This window comes from Camelina sativa, chromosome 12 (genome assembly GCF_000633955.1).
Source record: "Camelina sativa cultivar DH55 chromosome 12, Cs, whole genome shotgun sequence".
Taxonomy (NCBI): domain Eukaryota; kingdom Viridiplantae; phylum Streptophyta; class Magnoliopsida; order Brassicales; family Brassicaceae; genus Camelina; species Camelina sativa.
In genome coordinates, this window is record NC_025696.1 from 6260275 (window position 1) to 6283810 (window position 23536).

At 33.6% G+C, this 23536-nt stretch overlaps 3 protein-coding genes across 4 annotated transcripts in view; all 3 read right to left on the reverse strand.

The window, feature by feature from the left end:
• On the reverse strand, positions 7460 to 9178 carry LOC104730447 (probable xyloglucan endotransglucosylase/hydrolase protein 26). The gene is made up of 4 exons (XM_010449607.2): positions 8945 to 9178; positions 8696 to 8796; positions 8408 to 8601; positions 7460 to 8018 (listed from the first exon to the last, which is right to left on the reverse strand). Exons 1-4 carry the CDS (start codon positions 9114 to 9116, stop codon positions 7607 to 7609), a joined length of 879 nt encoding a protein of 292 aa, XP_010447909.1. The 5' UTR covers positions 9117 to 9178; the 3' UTR covers positions 7460 to 7606.
• LOC104730448 (protein SPEAR3-like) lies at positions 11505 to 14326 on the reverse strand. 2 transcript variants are annotated; one of them, XM_019234034.1, is made up of 5 exons: positions 14002 to 14326; positions 13459 to 13572; positions 12062 to 12135; positions 11841 to 11916; positions 11505 to 11704 (listed from the first exon to the last, which is right to left on the reverse strand). In XM_019234034.1, exons 1-5 carry the CDS (start codon positions 14230 to 14232, stop codon positions 11618 to 11620), a joined length of 582 nt encoding a protein of 193 aa, XP_019089579.1. In that variant the 5' UTR covers positions 14233 to 14326; the 3' UTR covers positions 11505 to 11617. The 2 variants fall into 2 exon arrangements, with proteins under 2 accessions (XP_019089579.1, XP_010447910.1); XM_010449608.1 differs by lacking the exons at positions 13459 to 13572; positions 14002 to 14326 and adding exons at positions 12549 to 12662; positions 13092 to 13410.
• Positions 21982 to 23536, reverse strand: part of LOC104730449 (methyltransferase-like protein 5) — a 1707-nt gene continuing 152 nt past the window's right edge. The window contains exons 2-9 of the mRNA XM_010449610.1: positions 23406 to 23462; positions 23025 to 23122; positions 22853 to 22922; positions 22712 to 22760; positions 22537 to 22625; positions 22412 to 22459; positions 22258 to 22317; positions 21982 to 22166 (exon numbers count right to left, since the gene is read on the reverse strand). Of these exons, the coding sequence (XP_010447912.1) occupies positions 22077 to 22166; positions 22258 to 22317; positions 22412 to 22459; positions 22537 to 22625; positions 22712 to 22760; positions 22853 to 22922; positions 23025 to 23122; positions 23406 to 23462 (561 nt within the window). The 3' untranslated portion in view covers positions 21982 to 22076. The remainder of the gene's footprint in view (positions 22167 to 22257; positions 22318 to 22411; positions 22460 to 22536; positions 22626 to 22711; positions 22761 to 22852; positions 22923 to 23024; positions 23123 to 23405; positions 23463 to 23536) is intronic.

Consider the following 23536-nt stretch of genomic DNA (forward strand, 5'->3'; position numbering starts at 1 on the left):
AGGTATATTTTTTTTTTTTTTTTTGTTTGACGCCGGTGACTTACTGACATGGACCCGGGGGCCGGGGGGGGGCGGGGGCTTGAGCCGTCTTTAAAAAAAACAATTCTGTACACCTAACCACTGCACCATTATGGGTCCGCCAATCTTACCATATCAAACCGGAGAGTGTTATCGTAATTTCATATTGCCACAATGGTACGTTATTTGGTTTTCCTTTATGCAAAAGGTTCCAAAATCTTAGCTAGCCAAAAAAAAAAAAATCAAATCCACAAGTTCTACCAAATCGTTAATTTCTAGGTGTGGCAGACACACACAAATAGATTTTTTTTTTTTTTTTTTCATTCCACAAAATCGAATAAAAAAAGTCAGACACACATAATCCCATACAATAGATTGAAATAATTCAAAGAAACAAAAAAGAAAGAATAGTTGATTCTCCGAGCAACATTCAGGAAGCAAACATCTTTAAACCTGTTGGACTATTGGCATTTGGCAATAACCACATAAGCAACCAACACTTCTCGCTAGCAGCGACCTAAACCAGTCCCTGTCACAAGCAAGCTATTCTTGACTTAAGCCTTTAAAGACACCTCTGCTCAATCTTGGATCTTGATTTTTCTGCAAAGAATGTTGTTGATCAAGCTACAAACCAGGTTATGCCCCTTCAGATCTACACATTAGTATGAACAGAGCAAGTTAAAACAAAATTTATAAGAATGAATCACAAGAAACCAAATTACACGTCCGGTTGCAAGATTTTATACAAAGGTGAAGTCTGTTATTTGGGAAAATCTCGAAAGGAATTAGTTAACATACCTTTCATGCCTTTGTGTGAAATAGTAAGCCTGTTCATGGAAAAGCTCCATTCAGATCATCAACCTCGTCTAGAAGAGCTTCACCACTGCAGAAATCTCAGTAAAGTGCCCAAAAGGCACGTAATCTTTTTGCTCATCAGATCAGAAGAAAGAAAAACTACAATATATCTATATGTAAATATCCTTTGGAATGTACATATTCTACTCTTGTCAGCTAGAAGCACATCAGATGATCAATGTATTAGTAGTCAAGAGAACTGATAGCTAGTACTAGTATCACACAATTAATGTCCCCAGTTCAAACTCATGTCATACATCTCAAAACCGTCTTTGGTGAGAACTTCCTCCCACAATACACGAATAGATCTTCGAGACTTGGCCCTTACAAATCCATCACTAAAGCATTCTCTGTTCCATCCACTCCAAACCATCTTATGCCAACTGCAGACCACCGCTAACACATAACACAAAATTAGCATTGTACTGAATAATCAATCCCTCCAACAACTGCAGAATAAGAAAAGATAAAGACTCAGAATCATACGTAGAATTAGCTAGTTCGCCCTAGCCGATATCCTCTCTGGCACAACCACCAAGGATGCTTCCCCCGGCAGCATCAAGACCGATCGGCGCCGCTGGGCTCTGGATCTGTTACCTTCGTTCTTTCCTCTCTCCGCTCATCTCTCTTTTGTTTCTTATTTTCTCCACCGGAGGCCCTTTGAGATTTCAGATCTCGACCCCGGCAGTGCGTAAGCTTCAGTTCGTTCCCCTCTTCTCTCCACCTCCGTCCATCCCTCTCGGTGAGCTTGATTCTCTGATCTTGCAACCGCCTCCACAAACCCTTGACCGCCCTAGTAATGTTGATTTCTACTCCTCGATCTGGCATTTCCCACAATCAACGACAACATCTCTCCGCTCCTCGGATTCACATCCACTCTCCAAGTGTTTTACTTGGCTGCAGATGGACGGGAGCTCTGTTTTGATGCGGGAGCCACGAAAGATCTTGATGGAGAATTCAACAAACCCGGCGTTCTCCTTTTCCCCGACGATACCTCCCTGGCCCAGGTCTGCTCTCCACTCATATCTTAGCTGCCTGGTAGATAGTTTACCTTGGTTAAACTATGTCGTAACCCTGAACTGGTACCTGTAAAAACGAAGATGCAGCCAATATTGAAAAGAACTTCTTCTCTTATTAAGAATCACTTAAACAATCTTACAAGATATGTTTAATCAGATTTACACACAGTCAACATGACTTGTCACTGACCAATTCTTAATCTAACCAAAATCCCTAAGAACCCTAAAAGCCTATTCGCTTAGTTCTGAAAATTCTTTTTTTTTTTACGGCCAAACAACATGTTTGTCCAATAATACAATATATAGGATACCTCCTATGACCTACTTTCCTATTAAAGGATAAGTCCAAATCTTCTTAATAGATATGATAATAACTTCTTTTCTAAAAACACACTCACGTCACTCAATCTCCGTTACGGTTTCTACGTGTGAACCTCTTTTCCAGAGTCCTACAGACCAGCCTTGTAACCACCAAAGTCTTCATGCTTTCATTCTCCCCCTGTTTATCTGAATGTGACAACTCAAGCTCCAGATGTGAATAGTACTAGAATCTTTCAAAACCATAAGCCTCAGCCACAGTCAGCTATGACATCACCATCTCATCATACTCCCCCAGCGTGAGTGCACATTCATATAAAAACAAGGATGAAGACATATAAGCAGGGAGACACAACAAGCTTCCTATCATGCCTTGTACCAAAAATAATCTTCAAGAGCTGTTATACTATCCTTAGGTTCAACCTTTGAAACATAACAATGTTGCAACACTTCTTGACAATGAGAGGTTTGCTCAACAACCGCAACTGCAGCAGAGTGATTCTTATGACTTTGAAACTGTTTAGATATAGCTAAGACTCATGACAATTCATCATTCCAATCAGCACTACTGGATCTGATTGATTCGTTGTGACGTTTTCTTGTACAGGTGGTTCTGCAACATGCTTCTGTAGAACCTCAGGTTCAACTCCAACATCTTCTTCAGTGATTATCTTTGAGAGATTGCAGCATAGGTTGATTTCCTCAGACTCTTTGCAACCTTGATCATACTTTGTCTCATCATTCTCGAAATTTTTATTGTACAAATCCGTTTTAGCCACCCAGACTCTAGAAAAATGAAAGGGATCAATAAAACACTTTCTTGCCATCCAAAGCTCCTTGATCTTGTTCTTAAACTTGTAACAGAAAGATCTCACATGACCACTTTTACCACAATGAAAGCATTCATAAACCCTTCGTCCTCGCTTGGATTTAGTCCAACATTTTCGCTCACGAGAAGATATATGTTGATGTCGTGTGTTCTGGGTTGGTGCTACAGAGACCTTCTGTTGTACCACTTTTTCCAGAATACTTGACTCAGCTTCATGATTTACATTGCTCTTAACGAAACTTACTGATTTATCACGAGACAACAGCTCAATAGTCTCCTCTTTATGATAACCCAGACCTTGATGTTGAGATCCTACAATTCCCATAGATAGTATCTCATCAAGCTTCTTGCCACCATTATTCAACATCCTAATCTTCTTGTGATTCTCATTCAGCTCCCTTTCAAGGCTTGTTGATCTTTCCTTCTCCAAACCATAGAGTTCTTGAAGATTTCTCAACTTTCTCTCAAGCGACTCCTTTTCAGCAGGAAGTAGCTCCTTACAAGTTGTAACTTCAGACTTACATTCTTCTTCTAGCATATTGACCTTGGCTTCCAATTTTAGTTTTTCCTTGACAAGTAACAGCTTTTCATTACACAACTGAACCCAATTGTCATACAAAATACAATAGCTCTCTTTTGAAATTGACTCTTCATCATCATCATCTGAGCTTTCATCAGCTATACCATCACTTTTAGCACTGTATGCAAAAAGATTCAACATTCGTCCTTCTTCTTCATCTGCATCACTCTATGATTCTGAATCACTAAAGCTAACATATGCCTTATTATTTCCTTTCACCATGTTTGGGCATTCAAATTTTAAATGTCCAATCCCTCTACATTCAAAGCACTTCATCTCCTTGCGCTTAACCATTGGACACTCAAGTTTGTAATGACCAAAACCACCACATTCAAGACATTGAATCTCTTTTCTCCGATCAGCTTTTTCTTTCTCAGATATATTTGGCCTAGAACAAGACCTCTCTGTAGCACTTTGATTCCAGCGAGCTAACCCTCGTCCATGTCCTTTTTCAACACGCTTGAGAGCTTTTCCAAAGTTTCTTGCCATCAAGGACATGTTATCTTTTATCTCTTGCAACTGATCACTCATGTCATCTGCCTTGAATGCAATTCCTTTATCATGAATTCTCAGTTCTTCAGCAACTTCCATCTCCTCTTATTTTAGCATACCAACAAGATCTTCAAACTTCAAGGTGTCTGTGTTGCCAGATACCCTCATAACTGCTTTATGAGCTGCATACTTAGAAGGTAGACATCTAATTAATTTTTTAACCAGTTTGGTATTCTTATAGATCTTACCAAGATTCTTTGCTTCATTAGCAATAACACTCAATTTTGCACTAAACTGTGAAATTGACTCTTCTGGATCCATCCTTAAGACTTCAAATTGAGATGCAAGTTGGTCTAATCTTGTTCTTTTGACACTTGAGTTTCCTTCATGAGTCTTCTGCAGAATGTCCCAAGCATCTTTAGCTGATTCACAACCTTGAACAAGCTTAAACTCATCATCATCAATAGCTCCAAAGATAGCATTAAGAGCCCTAGCATTGTATTTAGACAAGTTCTTTTCTTCCACTGTCCAGCGTGCCTTAGGTTTAGTGATATTATCACCAGCTTCGGTTTTCTCATATGGAGGCTCCCAGCCTTCTTCAACAGCCATCCAAGCATCCTCACCTAGATTACGGATCAACTGAACCATGCGGACCTTCCAATGACCATAGCTTTGTTCATCCAAGATCACAGCCTTTTGAAGCATCATCAACTCATTACCCGACTGCATCATTATCCTAAGATTTCAACCTGTAGCGAGTATAGAGCTCTCGTCGGTTGACCGCTCTGATACCAATTGTAAAAACGAAGATGCAGCCAATATTGAAAAGAACTTCTTCTCTTATTAAGAATCACTTAAACAATCTTACAAGATATGTTTAATCAGATTTACACACAGTCAACATGACTTGTCACTGACCAATTCTTAATCTAACCAAAATCCCTAAGAACCCTAAAAGCTTATTCGCTTAGTTCTGAAAATTCTTTTTTTTTTACGGCCAAACAACATGTTTGTCCAATAATATAATATATAGGAGACCTCTTATGACCTACTTTCCTATTAAAGGGTAAGTCCAAATCTTCTTAATAGATATGATAATAACTTCTTCTTTAATTAAAGAGTCTCTAAAAACACACTCACGTCACTCAATCTCCGTTACGGTTTCTACATGTGAACCTCTTTTCCAGAGTCCTACAGACCAGCCTTGTAGCAACCAAAGTCTTCATGCTTTCAGTACCTAGTCCGACCCGATTTAGATAATGTTACATCAAGCATAAACCTGTTAGCACCGATGTTGTCTGTTTGGTCAAGTCGAGTATTTCTCGAGAACAGATCACTGGTTCCCTCTAGGTTGTTTGATAATCTCTTGTGTCGACACCAGTATGTATCCGGTTTTGAGCTGAACTCTAATCCTTCCCACCCTAAGCAACTTTTGTTTAGTTTAACGGTCCCTTTAGCCCGAAGACTGCTTCTGAACCTTAAATCAATATTGTTGCTAGAACGGCATAGGATTTCTTTGCAAACCTTGTTAGTTGGATACCCTAGGGACGCTTTCATATATGAAGGCAAATTGGTGCAGGCTGGCATTATGATCCCATCTCTTTGGAGTAGGGATTACCGGTGCTCCACCATTGTCCTGTTCATACCTTACCAAACCTTCAAGATCCTTAAACCGTATCTCTGCTACTTTTTGAAGTCCCTGCATAAAACCTTAAAGGTTAGTGGCATTATGACCCTCACTCAAGAGAGTAGTGGTTACCGCAACCCTCTTAAGGCCTACCCTATCAACTTTGGACCATCAACTACCGTTGTAGTAACCGGTCATCAGAGCAACAACGCCCATGCTAGAACCTTTGGCAACGTAGCTTTGTCATTCTCATCTCCGCCAAGTCTTCGAAGATTCAAGACAGCGGCTTTATACTCCTTTGACCTGCTCATGGAGTCTGCATCGGTTTGCTTTGATCTTACAAGTTCCACACTGCTCCATAGCATGTGGCTCATAGCTCTCAAGCTCTTTACATCGACTGCTATTACCTATCTTTGTACTTTTATTGCTTTATGTTTAATGTATCCCAAACAATCTATGCCCTGTATGTTATGTTCTATCTAATAGAATGATAACACCTCTTTGATCAAAAAAAAAAAAAAGACTCAGAATCATACTCCCTCCTTCAAGAATGATTTGGATTAAAAGCACCATCTTAGGGAGCTTAAAGCTTGCCTCACTGATCAATTTAAAGTTAAATTAATGCAAAGACACTGAGGGCAGAATGATCCAATCTTCAATTTCAACCCTAGTCTAGGAGGATGGTGAAACCAAAACTGAAAATTCAAATTGAATGTAAATGCAGCTTAATGCTTAACAATTGGGGGAAAAAAAAGCTCACTTTTATTCTCCAATGGATGATTGCATAAGGCCATGCCTGATGATGACTGGTCAATAGACCCATAAGAAAGATTTACTTGAGAAGCTCTGTTCTAGTATTGAAACTACTACTAGTTTCAAACCCTTTAAACACTACATCACTGTTAAGTCGGCAAAACCTAGTTAATACAATTGGAATAGCTGTTTCTCTCACCGGCGGCGTTCAATGAGACATGGAAGCAAAGGGTCGTCTCTCATCTTTTCATCATATCAGCCTTACTAGATTATATAATGCAATCTCTTCTTCAAAATCAAATGAGAGAAGAAAAGAAGACGAAAACAAAATTTATATTGCTAATATCGAAGGAGGAGGGTAGCTACTATTTTATTTTTTTTCAGCCAATCACGAGGCTTTATTTCTTACCCACGCGCACAAAACGCGAGTTGCGCGAGTGTAGCCAATTCCTGTGGGTTCTAACCTACCAAAATCATGCCTATTTTATTCGACGCACTTTTTTCTGAAATTTGCGGTCGCCTGACTTTTTTTTTTTTGGTTTCTTCATTCCAAAACCAATGTAAACCGAACCAAAATCAATTGTAATTTCTAAACCATTAAAACCAAACCGAAATCAATTGTAATGAAGTTTGTTTGACAAAATCTACTTGACCAACCCCGTATATACTATTTTTAAAACACAAAATATTTATTATTTTTTCTACTTGACAAAATCTACTTGGCTTCATCATGTTACGGCATAGCTTTTAAAACACGAAATATTTATTATTTTTTCTAATTTTCAACCAAAAATAGATTTTTTACTATTTTCGCCAACATGAAATTTTTTTTTTTTTATAGATAGTATAATGTATGTGAAAATAAGTCTGTTTATATATAATTTTTTTTACTTCAGTAAATTTCTCCGAAATGGATAAATTAGGGCCATGAATGTTTGGATTTTTTTTAGCTTTTATTTTTTTGCATAAAAAGAAAAATACTTCTCCTTGTTTATTAAGATTGCACAAATTCAAGTTATAGATGAATCACACATGAAAGACAGAGAGATTTGGAAGAATGAATTATTTTAAAAAAAAACAAAAAACAAAAAACAAAAAATGGAACTTTCATTATATTAAAACTGCCTCTTGGAGCATTCCGGAGGCATAACACCTTTAAACCTGTTAGTGTCTTTGCAATAATCATAGATCATAAACCCATCTCTTATCTTTTGCATCCTCGTCAGCTGCGATGGAGTTAGTTGGCTAAACGATGGTGATGTCCACCAGTTAGACCGTACAGTTTTGTCTGCGCATTGCTTGATGCTGACCGGTCCCTGCCACAAGCATGCTCTTGCCTTGTACCTACGACCCTCGGCCACGAATGGTGCTAGTGTCCAGTTAGTCTTCACTCGTCCTCCTTGTGTTGCCCAATCGTCTGCGTTCCATAGACTCGCAAACACTTTCATTCCTTGCTTGTTTGGGTATGCGATTCCTTCTTTCTCGTAGTTCCTAAATACTCTGATCGGAGTTCCATCCACGAACCACCTATATATAATAAAGTTGTGTGGCATGGCTTATTTTATAGAAGAAAAAAAAATCATGAAAAGAATATGCAAACAAACGATGTTAAACATATCAAGTTCATTTTAGTTAGGTTTTATATATACGTATCAGTACATGCAAAATATGCAATCGTTTGAGATTCTCAAAAACCATAAGGCTATGATCAAAATGATTCCAAAAATTATCAAGTGTGTGTACTTTAATGTTGCTTTACATTAAGAAATTTAATCAACTAGTACTAGTTATGTTTTTTTGGGTGGGTATAATTCGTTGATATATAGAAACCATTTATTTTTTTGGTAAAAGAGACAAAAGAAAGATTTAAGAGTTTTGTAAGACTTAAGAAAACGCCCTAATATCTAATTACTTACACAACTTCGGATGGGTTCCAATGGATGGTATAGTTGTGGAAACCAGTGGTTGGATTGAACCAGGGCCGGAACTGTTGCTCGCGGTTTCCTTGCCCTTGAGCAAATATGTTGGTGTGGATTGTGTAAGGCTGACCAGTCGCATTCCCAAGGAACTCGAAGTCTATCTCATCGTGTGCACTTCCCGTAGATGATAACTAAAGAAAATTAATCCATCATTAAATCACAAAAACACTAATAATTTTTCGTATATCTATAAAGTTTAAGATATTAGTAGTATTATTTATTTACGTAATAAGCTGCAACGGTTCCAGCAGAATTTCCTGGCACAAGTTTGATGAGCATTTCTACGCTTCCAAACAAATGAGCCACCTTTGATCGAATAGCAGATCCTGCACACTCACACATACAAAACAGTTTTAGCGTTTATCTATCACGTTTCTCATGAACTATATAGATTTAAATATATTTTTTTTTTTTTGTTAAAAGGTATTCAATTATTTAGATTTAAATATATTGATTTTGAAGTTACATATATACCTGCAGATTTGTCTAGGACAAGACGAAGGTTGTCACCAGTCATACCAATATGATCTTTACCCCATGTAACGATCATATTCTTCTTGAAGTCTGCCTCGACAAATGTGCGATCAAGAGTGGCTAACGCGGCCACCAGAATGAACATTAACGTCTTCGCTCGGAGACCTGCCATTTTACGAATTTGATTGTTGTTTCAAATATTTTGGATTTGGGACTCCGTTCGATCACCATTTTGGTTATGAAGAGGGCTTTATTTATATATACCGAATTCGAAGAAAAACGAATTTTTGACGTAGTCTAAAAAAGTAAATTATGTTGACAATGACGTGCACCTAATAAACTGTGTATGCATGAACTACACAACATAACAATTAGACCACTACATAAATAAAATGCTATGTTGGAAAGGTACTATGAATATGTATTTATCTCAATTTTTAATTACCAACATGTGGATCTTCTATAATGAAATATTGAAAAGAGAAAAATGAAGTTTGACATTTGTTAGCTGGCTCACGCGGTTGTGGTAGAAGCAGAGGAATATAGTAATATACGTGAGGAAGACTATATACACTATGACCTTGCCATTAACTTCTCTAATTCCGATCCATTCTCTATATTTTTCATGCCATATCAAACAAAATTAAAATCTGAATTACAATCATATAGTATATTGTTTTGGGTCAAAGCCGATCTATTTTAGTCCCTATAATCTCATTTTGTAATCAGGTTTGATATAAGAGCTCGAGATTCTTCTCTTCGTTTCATTGGACTTTAAATCATTCTTTTGTTTGTTTGGTTGCCTACTTTTGTCAAACAAGCAATATGCGAGTGATCTTAGGTTACTTTTCTATGGCATTTTTTATATATACATATAAATTATGATCTATATATCGAAGATAAAAAAAAAAACACATGTTACTTGAAAAAAAAGTGCTGTTTTATAAAATAGAGAAATCGAAGGTTATAATAAGCGTAACTGTTTTTTTTTTTTTTTTTACAAATAAAGAAATCTATAAAATTATTTATTTATATAAAACTTATGATCATTTAAGAAAATGCTCAATTAGGATTATTTATATCACTTGTTCTTCTTTTTTTGGGGGCAAATATCACTTGTTCATGACTAGTTTGTTTTGGGCATCAAACAAAAAGTCCAAAGCCCTTTCGGAAAACATAGGATTAATTTAGCTATTAAGCATTGTGCGTCCAAATTATCAGACAGGAAGCGAGTTTAAGTCCATTGAGCATTTGTGCATATGATTATACGTATTTATATCCCACTTAGGATGAAAAAGCTGAATAATTTGACTAATTTCGATTCGACTTTCAGATCTAATGTTCTGATTGTTTTCGGTTAACATGACAGAGATTGGACATATATAGATTTGTATCTTCCCCATTCAAAAACATTAAAAATTCGTCAACGGTGAACTATAACACTGTAAACAAAGATTAGTTTAGATAGATCAAATTTAGTTTAAAACATGAATAAAACGTTTCTTTTAAGGTTTTTTTTTATGGTTCAAGTAATCAGATCTAGTGATCAATCAAGAATAATCACTTTCGGTGGGTGTTGAATAGTATTGATATATTCTTATATTATTATATAATTATTATCTTCATGATAAAGCTCGATCAATGGTAAATAGACAAATATTGTACGAGCAAAAAAAATTCATAATTATATAGTCTAAACTTTTAGTTTCATTTTTTCCATTTCTTGTCATTATTAGATCAATGACACCAAATCTCAATCAGTCAAAGTTATTGTGTATCGCTTTTATTTTCAATCTATCACTAGAGACCACAGAGACCAACCAATTGATAGATTCTTAGATAAAGATTTAATTTTAATCTTAATCACAAAAGTAATCAATCAACATCGTTTTTTCGATGATGTCGTACCATTGTTGGCTCTTCTTACAACACATATAATCATATAAAAGCATATGGCTAACATTTTAATTTATCCGAATTAACCTTTTTCTGAGTCTTTTTCTTAATTTGGATTTACATACGAAAGCCAGCTCTATTTACAAGTTTATACCCACTGAACAATGTCTAGAGGAATCATCATCCCCTTCAAAGCATTTTTTCTTATTCTTTTCTTTTATCACATGATCTATATATACTACTTATCTTAAGTTTGATCATTTAATTTTGATAAAAGTTTTATTTTTATTGTTACTGGTCCAATGTAAAATTTAAATGAATTAATATAGTTGGTTTATAAGAATTGTCTTCTAATGCATATATACAGCTGCTTAGTTTGTATATATAATTCAACTACTACATATACACTTTTTTTTTTTACTACATAATACGTAAATGTAGAATACAATTTTCTTTGTCTTAGAAAATTATATCACTAGTGCACAACTTTCTATTAAGGGAGATTCTAATAGACGAAACGAGGCAAGAAGACGTGATTACGTAAGCCTTCCATTGACCGTCGTTGTGATTCAAGATTTATACGAAATTATGTAGATTAATTTACAAATATACTCTATATATTATTTAAAAAAAACATCTTGATATGAAAATTTTTGATACCCCATAAGGCCATAAATCAAATCAAATGACCTATATATTATTTCTCTAATTTGCTTTGAATGTATAACAAATCCATGGCATCTTTTTCAATAACATGAGTTCATACATTAATTAAAGTCACAATCTCAACTCCAAATCTAGCTCATTTGCTTCACTCGATTCGAAGTCCTGAATACTCGATCCCAACGATATATTTCTCGGATCCTATAACCATTGGGGAAAAAAAAATCATTCAGAGAGACAACAAACACGATTATGTCAAATCTAAGTACTTACTAACCATTATATCTCTTAAGAAATACGGTAATATAAAATACAGTATATATGTATAAATAATGACCTCGTGTAAGAAGTGTCTGGTTGTGTTTGGTTCCACAAAATGTTGGCTCTCCAAGATGCCGTAGCTCGGGTTCCAACTGTGTTATAGAACAATTATTAGCTTTTGTTTTAAATATGTCACAAAAACATCTACATGCATGTATATCAACAACATAACATGTAAACTAAAATACTATTGTTTATACATATAATCATATAATAACTATAACAATGAGTACGGACCTCGGTGCTACGTGAGGCTGAGAATCTCCGTATCTTATTGTTGTTCTCTCGTATTGATCATTATTTGCATTCATCTGTGAGATCACAAAAAATAATAATGAGAAACCTCATTGACGAAATCTGACTTATTAAAAATAATTTCCTCCGAGTTTAAATTACATGGATCTTATTCCATTTGTTTAATTTCACGTCTATAATTAGTAATTAGTAGTTGGTAGAACGGAATAAAATTGTTTGAGATTCTTTTACTTTTTTTGATAGATAGAAAACAATGATGATTAATACGAATATAACTGAAGATTTTGTTATTAATTACGATGCGATATTTGAAGCTAAAATGATTTCGATCTAAGTTAATAAGAATCTGATTTAAATATCTTCTAAATCTAAAAAGATATGCATTTAAGAACAACCATGTAATGAGTATATCATTAGTTTGTACTAGATACGATTTCTATGGATATACACATATACAACATAGACGTACCATCATGTTTGGGTGAAAGCCGTAAGGAACCGATGATGGTGATGATGATGCATATGTAAAGGATGGTGATGAAGTTGGTATGGATTGATATCCTACTTGCATCCTCACATCATCCTACATTATTCAACATTCACAAACACGATCGTTATTAGTATAGCCCATTTCGATCAAAAAAGATGAAACAAATGCATGATGAATCTGTAAATATAATATATATCATTCTACAATTCGATTTAGACATTACGTACGAAAACAGTTTTTTTTTTTTTTTTGCATTATATATGATGAATCATGAATGATCTGATCATGTTGTTATGCTATAAACGCGAATATGCTTCCTCACCAAGCCTTAGCTGTAAGAAAATTCTTATTGCATACAGTTAGCTCTCATGATCAAAAAGAAAAATACCAATCAAAATAATCATTGGTGTCACGGTCTAAGATTCTAAAAAATTTAATATAGAGTTATAAAAACCATTACTACTAGACTATATATATACACATGGATCTATGTAGATATGTATATGTGTGTGAAATCTGTACCTGATGATGATTGAATGAGGGATGATAAGAAGGGTAAGTATTGAAGCTGTTGCAGTTATATTCTCCGTGTAATCTAATCTTCTCTAACTGCGCCACACCGAGACCTCTCTGTGGCTGCTTAGGCTTGTCAGAACCGTTCTTGTTCTTCCCTCTTTTTGAAGAAGAAGAAGATGTTGGTGACGACGACGAAGATCCACCCATTTTTGGTCTCCCGAAAAAACTACTACCCATTTCTTGGTTTATTCACCGGAATATTAATAATAATCAAGAACTAGAGAGAGAAAGTCTTGCTAGAGAGAGAAAATTGTTTTTTTTTTTCNACTAGATACGATTTCTATGGATATACACATATACAACATAGACGTACCATCATGTTTGGGTGAAAGCCGTAAGGAACCGATGATGGTGATGATGATGCATATGTAAAGGATGGTGATGAAGTTGGTATGGATTGATATCCTACTTGCATCCTCACATCATCCTACATTATTCAACATTCACAAACACGATCGTTATTAGTATAGCCCATTTCGATCAAAAAAGATGAAACAAATGCATGATGAATCTGTAAATATAATATATATCATTCTACAATTCGATTTAGACATTACGTACGAAAACAGTTTTTTTTTTTTTTTTGCATTATATATGATGAATCATGAATGATCTGATCATGTTGTTATGCTATAAACGCGAATATGCTTCCTCACCAAGCCTTAGCTGTAAGAAAATTCTTATTGCATACAGTTAGCTCTCATGATCAAAAAGAAAAATACCAATCAAAATAATCATTGGTGTCACGGTCTAAGATTCTAAAAAATTTAATATAGAGTTATAAAAACCATTACTACTAGACTATATATATACACATGGATCTATGTAGATATGTATATGTGTGTGAAATCTGTACCTGATGATGATTGAATGAGGGATGATAAGAAGGGTAAGTATTGAAGCTGTTGCAGTTATATTCTCCGTGTAATCTAATCTTCTCTAACTGCGCCACACCGAGACCTCTCTGTGGCTGCTTAGGCTTGTCAGAACCGTTCTTGTTCTTCCCTCTTTTTGAAGAAGAAGAAGATGTTGGTGACGACGACGAAGATCCACCCATTTTTGGTCTCCCGAAAAAACTACTACCCATTTCTTGGTTTATTCACCGGAATATTAATAATAATCAAGAACTAGAGAGAGAAAGTCTTGCTAGAGAGAGAAAATTGTTTTTTTTTTTCTTTCTGTGCGTGTGTGGGGTTTGGTTTGGTTAGCTTTGAGCTGAGGAATCGAAGAGATCTCTAATGGTGATCTCTTCTTTATAAGCTTTTTTATTTTATCTTTTTGTCAATAAAAAAAAAAAATCTTTTTAATGGTTTGTTATTAAGATCAGTAACTACTGCATCGCTGGATCAGATTGTGTCCAGATTTCATTAGATACGTCCCACACACACATACACACATACATACATTACATAGATTTTATGCCCTTATTTGATTCACAATTAATTCTGACAAAAGAAAAAAATACATTTATTAATTACAATGATTGTCCAATATTTTAATCGTGATTTTATAGTAATATTTTTCATTTTTTCCTCGGTTTTGGATGACTTCCAACGCAAAAGACTAATACAATTACATTTTAATATATATAGATCGGAGCATAATACAATACTGTTCTTCATAATTACACAAACGAATAGCCGACGGGTCACTAACTTACTAGTATTTTTCTTTTACTCTTTACGGTCCACGTAGGATAATTATAAATTAACACATATGTTTATTCTTATTTTATTGATGATTTTGTAAACTTACATCATAGTATTACGTTTTTAATCAGAAACGTATTATAATCTAATTAGAGACCGTGTTTCCTTTCTTTTTTTCTATGCCGATCGATCATAAGCTTTCTCAAAGTACTATACTTGGTTTAACGTTATTGCGTATTCATATATAACAATAAATCATGGTATCTTCTGGGGCAGCAATTAGATATAAATATATAGCTTTGAGATTCGTATTTTAACTTTTTAGGGTATGTACTGTCGAGAAAGACACCAAGAAAAGCAGAAAAGGAAAGCAATCGAACTATATAATATAACGTTAAAATGACTTCAATATAATTTAATTAGTACATATATATTATAGTTTGAGTCAAAGTCATATTCAAATTACAGTTTCAAAATATTCATCTTAAAAAAAAAAAAAAATTGAAGCTTTTTGTAGTATCTTTATTGTACACGTGTGTACATCACCAACCTTAATTTATAGTTGCAACACTTACACTTTTCTTTTGTTTTCATAATAATTTTTCAGAGCTTTTTTGTGTTTCATAATTTTAATATTTAACCATAAAGATAGTTTATTTCTTTGTTTCTTTTTACTTTATGATTATAATTTAATGGTCACTTTGTAAGAAAACAATAATATTGTAAACATTTCTAATAAAAATAATTTTGAATGTAAACTATACATACCAAAATTCTAATCTGATCAAAATCTGATCCGTGAAATTTTTTCTTCTAGAAAAATGCCTATTTTCGAACCCAAATATTTTCAAGCCAAATAGATATGTGTATATAGTAAGAATATTACAAAAAATTATTTCAATCACAAATACATCATAGTTTTGACATTCTCTATTATTTAATGTACCCATGAGCTACAAATGTTGTTTTGTTTTTAATGCCTTTTATCATATAAAAACTATAGTCCCGTAAGTTATGTACTCTCTACTAAAAGAATGCCCAGTTTTTAATTAGTACACACCAAAACCTAAGAAACTATTAAAATGTGAAGATTTAGTTAAATTTTAAATAAGACAGACTATTATGTTATACACAAAATTATATACACTGACAAAATAAAAGAATCTCAATTTTGTCTTCCATAATTTTACATTTGTTCCGTTTCACGAAAAGTGTTATTAAAAAAAATCTTGTCTATTTTAATTTAAAGCTACTTTTTTTTTGAATTTGAATCGTTATCATCTAATAAATTACATTAAATAAGGTCATATTTTACAACAATTACTTTTTGATTTATATGAGACGTGTCGAAACTATATTTTGTAAAATAGAAAATATATTATTTCTAAAATAATAGAAATTATTATTGGTGTGTACTTTATATGCATATTTATATTATATATACATGTTATTTGCCTTTTTCAAAAAGGAGTTAAATGGTTTCATTATAAAAAAAAAAAAAAGGAGTTGTCACCATGCCAACAAATAAAATGTTCTTTAAACGTGTTTTAATTCTATATCACAATTAATTGGTTATCAAGTCAGTGACATAGCACTCGGTCCATGCCCTCTCGGATTTGGAATAGTGGCACACCAAAAATGATTTTTCACTCCATTTGTTTCGTAAAGATGCAAACAAAATTTCAAAAAAATGGTTTAACAGTTTTCTGTAATCAGATATAAAACTTAAAGAGAGTCTAACAGTTCATATCAACCAACAAATAAATAAATTTATATCAGCAAATTGAGTTATCTTTATACTTTCTAAAGACACTGATCGAGTAGACATTGAGTGTATACATTTATCTAACTAACCATTATCTAATAACTAGCCTCTTAAAATGTCTTCAGTTCTGCTGGTGTGGCTCCTTTATAAATACGAGCCGACGAGTTTTAGCTACAGTATAGAGGACAAACTATATAAAAAACATGATTATTTCTATTAGCTATGGTTATCCTATTTTATTAGCCCAAACTAGTAATTATTAATTACAATATACTTATGTCGTGAATCATGTGATACCCCGAACATCTCTCCTAGCCTTAATATATATAAACTCAATAAATAAGTAGTTTAATTAGTAAAAGGGTCACATTTTTAAAAAGACAAGGAACTAACAGGTGTGTGCCACTTGTAGGTCAGATGCTAACGAATTAATATTCTTTCTTAGCAATGACGCCACTTTAAATTTGATTAATATGTCAAATTAATATTTTAGTGATATGTTTAATCAATAGATAGGCTTTGATTTTGAATGGCACAGTAGTTGTATTTTTACATGCTAAAAATTATCGAGATAATGATCCGGCTTCGGCCTCTTCTTGCGGACATAGATCTCGCGAGTTCTCTCCTTACTAGTTTCACGTTTTAGATATCCCCGGTCGGACGGTCGTGTAGATCACATCCGTTCTATTTCGCAGTGATAACTACTTTTGAATGGTCTACAAGACTATCAAGTTCGATATAACTAAAGCAAATGTTTTGGACATAAAAACATTTACGATACAAGTGTGATATCAATATTTTTAATTATTTAATTTAAAACTTCTCTTTCACCGTTTACTACCACATTTTTTTATAATTCAGATGTCATAAACATTAAAACATACGTGTTTGAACTCATATGATAACGTAACGAGACAACAACACTGATATAAATCACTAAAATTAGTTTTAAATCCATTATATAATAATCGATCGCAGCATATATAACACCAAAAATTAGTTTTAAATCCATTATATAATATCTACCGTAGATTTTCTGCACATGCATCCCCCTGCTACACTATACATTACACTACTGTCTATATCTCTTTCTGTATATTTCTTTAAATGTTGTCATATTATAATTTAAAATACTTTCTTTTATAAAATATGAGTCCAAATCAAATCTTATTGATCCTCTTACTTACCTTGACAACCAATCAAACATAAAGTTCCATTCTATATCATAATTCATCCTTAAGTATGCAATATTTCGTTTTGATTTGACATAATTTGATAAAATACTGGATGTGATCGTATTTTAGCTTCTTTTTTATAACAGTATTTTAGCTTTTTTGAGGAATATTAGTTAGACTTGATGCCTTGATGGTATTACAAAGTATATCAAAATCAGAGACCAACTTTTTTTATATACGTACAGATGCGATCTATTAAAGGAGAACTATAAAGATCTAACCCTAATTACTATCAACAATTAATAATTACTTACGCATATCAATGAAACCTAAGAAGAAGATGCATTCCAAAAACAAAAAACGTAACATACATAAAGTATAATTGAGTGGATGAATTTGTTTGTTTTTTAAATATATTTTAATTTCTAAAGGAGGTGATATTATCAATCCTATTTTTGTTAATTCTTACAAATTAAAGAAAAGTTTTTGTCTTCAGTCTAACCTGCAGCGGTCGTTTATTAAAAATTTATCCTCTGTACTCGAGCAAGAGACGTGTAGATCATGGACGCATGGGCGTAATAATAAGATAACATTTGTTAAATTTGGACTTATTTTGGGTTTACTACTAAAAACCAATTGGAAATTAGTAGATTGACTCTAACCCTTTATATATTAATGATAGTTCCTTTAAATTTTAGATGTGGGACTTGGTTTGTATCCCAACAATCTCCTCTTCAAACCAAAGATCACATGTGGGATATTAACATGCCTCCTCGAGATGATAACTCCATCACAAACCGATCCTACTTGGACTGATAATAAACTCCTTCTTGGGCCCCTATTACTCGGGTTAACAAGAGGGATGTCCGTATCCATTTTTCTAGGTCCATCAGAATTTTAACTTTAGGCTCTGATACCATGTTAAATTTGGACTTATCTTGGACTTACTAGTAAAAACCAATTGGCAATTAGTAGATTGACTCTAACCCTTTATATATTAATGATAGTCCCTTTAAACTTTAATGTGGGACTTGGTTTGTATCCCAACAACATATAGTCATATCATATTAACTGTTTAATTAAAGATATCTATTAAGGTATATATCCAAATAAATTTGGCTTCAGTTATGGAGACTAATAATAAAGGAGATCCTGGTCACATAAACACACATGCATTATGTACCAAAAAACCAACTGGCTGTTCAATTTCAACAACTATATCAAATTATATAAATAAAGTATTCTGAAGATTTCCTTACACATGTGATGTATTTTATCTGGCAATTGTTTTTATCCTGGTCTTCGTTACGATTTTGCAGAATGTAATGCAGACGTCGATACTATATAATTTGAGACTATTTAACAAATTCAAATTGTGTTGACTTATTTGTGGCGCTAGATCAAGCACCGTATACAATATAATAAGAGTCATGTGTTCACATCTAAAGTTCTTAAGGTTATTATTATTATACATTATATCGTACTTAATTATTTAACTTGTGAAGGTAAAAAAGGTTTTGATTTTTAAATTAAGCTTAGGAGAAAAGATAAAGGAAATAAAAAGGCGAAGTGTTTGACAAAAAAGAAAGAGCATCTCTCCACATGCAAGGGCTTCAGAGATTCAGGAAGCTGATATCGCAGTTTCCAAGGTCATCTCTATCTAGTTGTCTACCAAACTCACTTTAGATTATATATTATACTGCCATATACAATGATATGATTTGTCTACATGATCATCTTGTTAATTATATATAATATAGTTTAGTTGCATTTGCATACAATTGCATTGCTTTTCTTTCGATCTTGCTCTATTTTAGAATGATAAAGTTGACCATAAACTATTAAGCAAGCTATATCTTATGTTAAGATTGATAATTGGTGGCCACACCGGTAAATGAATCATGTTTTTCAAAGAGGAGTACTGATACATTTTTATACTTCATAAAGAGCGCAATCTTAAACAAAAATCTCAAAATTATTGGTTCGTTCATCAATCATCATTACATATATGGAGTTAAGTATGCACAACATTCGTGTTATTTATATTTTTCACAAATCTAAAATTCGTATTAGTACGTTTGTTTACGTAGCCACATAAAAAAATGCAAATATTTCGAAGTTGTATAACAACAATAAACAAATTTATGGACGTCGTCATCTCCGAAATCTCATAATAACTAAATATGGTTATTAGGTTATTGCAAAAATGGATTAGGTCTTCATTCTCTTTCTTCCAAAGCATATATGAAAATAAACTAAAATGGAATTTTGCAGCTAAAACCTACATCCCTAGCTAGTTGTCTTGCGTGATCTATCCTTGGATATGGGCTTATGGACATGTTGGTTTATTTTTAAGGTTATGCCTAAATTATTGGACTCATATGATCATATATAGAATCCTTATTATATAAGTCTTCAATTTTTAATGTATCGTTTTCTGATATTGTTCTTGTTTAATGGCATTGTTTACCCACATTTTATTATTGGTTTTCTTAAAAAAAATTGTGTGGTCGCATAGAAAAAGTGTTATGTTTCTTCCTTCGGATAACAAGCCTTTAGATATGATAGTGTGTGTGAGTTAAGTTATATATACTTATACTTACTGAACCACTTAAAGGACTATCCATTTCTAATTCCAGTAAAATTTGCATTACTAATATGATGAGTTAGCCCTTAAGTTATATATAGTAATTGTCAAAGTACGTAAGAGATTCTGTTAAATTTGTTTATGTAAGATATAAATGAGTATGTAGTAGTAGTCGATAAGGTTACGAAATGTTCGTCCCACGTGAGAGAAGATATAATTAAATCATTGAGAATCGTTGATGCTGAATCTTTACTAGTGATTTAGTTTTATATAAGCGATTAAATTAAGGAATTTTGTACATGTTCAATGAAGCTTCCTCCACCATCAACCATACGAATACCATATATTATATCACAAAATTAACTATAATACTCTAATACCTTTCCAACTCTTTCTTCTTTCCTTTCTGAATGATTACTTTTTAACAATCTTTGAGATAGTACAGATTTGATCGATTGGCTGATTTGTTTTTATTTTTCAATTCAGTTGGCATCCATGCTGTTTCTGCTATTATTTGATATCCTGCTAATTATTTTACATTAAATAGAATGTAGTATTATGTTAATACAAAGTTTACGAACACGTCATTTTCTTATTCTGACTTTCTTGTATAATGTTCTACTAGGAGGGACATTTTGGTTTTAAATTAAGTTCGAGTTATTCGACTTTTGAGTTTGTTCAAATCAAAAAGATTGATACTGTGTGTACTACTAGAACATATATTCTCCGTTGGTGTTTTTTTTTTTTTTTTCCGTTTCTCTACTCATTGTTTTGTTGGGTTTGGAGAAATAGATACATCAACAAAATAAATAACTAAAAAACGACTTACTCTTGTAATACTATTACAATGCATCATGATATAATTTCAAGCTTTCAATTTCAACTTAGTTCAAATGACCACAACTTGGTTCAAAAGTTTCAATCTTCTTACAAACTATACTATTCACGAGACCAAAACAACAAAACCCGTTTGAACTTTGAACTATACTATTGGAAAAAGTTTTAATGAGTCGTTCTTTAATTTTGTGTGACGTCTTCAAGAACTTCCATTGACTTTTTCTTCTTCAACTAAAGCATATTATAATTTATGGTAAAGAGGATTAAGACAGTGTAACACAAGTTCAACTCAAACTAACAGACTTGTGAAAGTTACAATCATCTTTGGAATCATCGTTGAAGAAGCTTTTTGTATCTGATCTCAAGGCATTGATGTCGATTATTATTATCCGAGATCACTAAATTCACTGCTTAGGAGTATGAAACAATTTGTATCATGCTCAACTCACAACCGCCCTTTGTTTGTATATAACATTTATCAAAACAATCTTAACACTACAAGCAGTGGTCTCTAACCTTTTATCAAAACAATCTTAACACTGCAAGCACTGCTTAATCCGGTTGGTCTCTAATCTGATATGTGTAAGCGCATGAGACGGTGTTTTGGTTAATGATTTGGTAAAGCAGCCGGACGCTACTCGTGGGGAAAACATCAAAGTCAGAAGGTTTGCAACATTATGGAGAAGACAACTGAGACACCAATTTCCCAGCTGTGGACTGCTTTTTGTTGAACTACAAGCAAAATCTTACCCTTCTTTTTGTAGACAAGCTGCAACCTATTTTCAATGTAAAGCTGTACTTTTGTTCACGAAGATGAGGTTGATTCATAAAACTTGACTTTTCATATTAAAAATCCTTCCATGTATTATCAATCTTAACACAAAGCTAAACATTACATGATCGTGAGACGGTCTAGTTCTATTTAGGCTCAAAACGCCAGAGATCAACAGCAATATCAACTTCTTTTCGCTTGTGGAACTTGTAGAGTTTTGGCAAGTCATACCGGAGCTGCAAAAGAGAACAACATGAATAAGTCGGAATGATCAGACACATTCACATCAGAGCTTTATACGATACTTTCAAATCTTTTAAGCCCAACCTCGCACAGAACTTCAGCACTTTTTGCATTGAAATCACGCAACGCCGCCCTTTTAATGTGCTGCGAGAATGTAAAGGCTGTTAGTAGCAAGAAATGCATTAAGCGTGAATAGTAAGTAGTTACTACTATAAGGAAGAAGGAAGGCATTGCTTACTTCTCTGGTAGATGTCTTATGCAAGGAATAGACTGCATGTGAGGCGACCTGCATAACAAAATATAATCGAGTAATTCTAATCAAGAAAACAGTAAATATGAGATTTGCTTTCCTGTGTTTATTACCTTCATTGCCGCAGGGAGAAACTCCATGTCAGCTCCTTTCTTACGTGTACCAAATGGAGGGTTCATTACTACAGTATCCACAATCTGGCCTAAAACAATCCATGGAGACACAAAAATGTCATCAGTGGATTCTTCTTTTCCTTGACTAAATTACAGAACGAAAAGGAGATTGTACCTTTTAACTCTAACTTTGTAATGTCACACTGAACGAAATCTATCTCCACCTGCAAAACTAACAAATTTATAGCAACGGTATTGCAACCAACCAAAAAGGAAGACTCATTTACATAAAGAAGAACTTCAAAAACAAAAGAACCTCAAGCTCCTCTGCATTTAGTGTTGCTGTTTCAAGAGACTGAGGATCGATATCGAATCCAATCACAGACCTGTTTTTTTTAAAGCACCAAACAGATAGATAACCACAGAGGATGAATAATTAGATGCATTGATGAAATGATGAGAGAAAAGATGAATAATAAATAACTCACGCTGCATCTAGAAGAGCAGCAGCAACACTTAAAGTACCACAGCCACATCCAAAATCAGCAACCACCTTATCAGTTATGTCTCCATATGAATTCTCTGCCTAAACAAGGATACAGATTCAACACACACACACACACACTTCAGGCTTCTTGAAGAACAGGAACTAAGCAATAGCAACTATATAAAGACATTACATTTTCAATCATTACTAGCCTTTTATGACTCAACCCAATTAAACATAAGAGTCAAGCAAAACGCCCAATTGAGAATGATCCATTCCACAGACCACAGAAAGCATGAAATTAACCTCATTGCCCAAAAGGTGTATGTAAACTAAACAACAAAAGCAATAAACTTTTGAGCAGAGGAAGAAAGGAATTTACAGTGAAAAGCATACGAGAAGCAATGTGAGGACCAGTTGGGTATTGCTCCAATTCCACCTGCCCACACAAAATCATCAAAACAAAGTTTGTTCGACGAAATCAGCAAAAAAAAAAAAAAAAAAAAAAAAAAA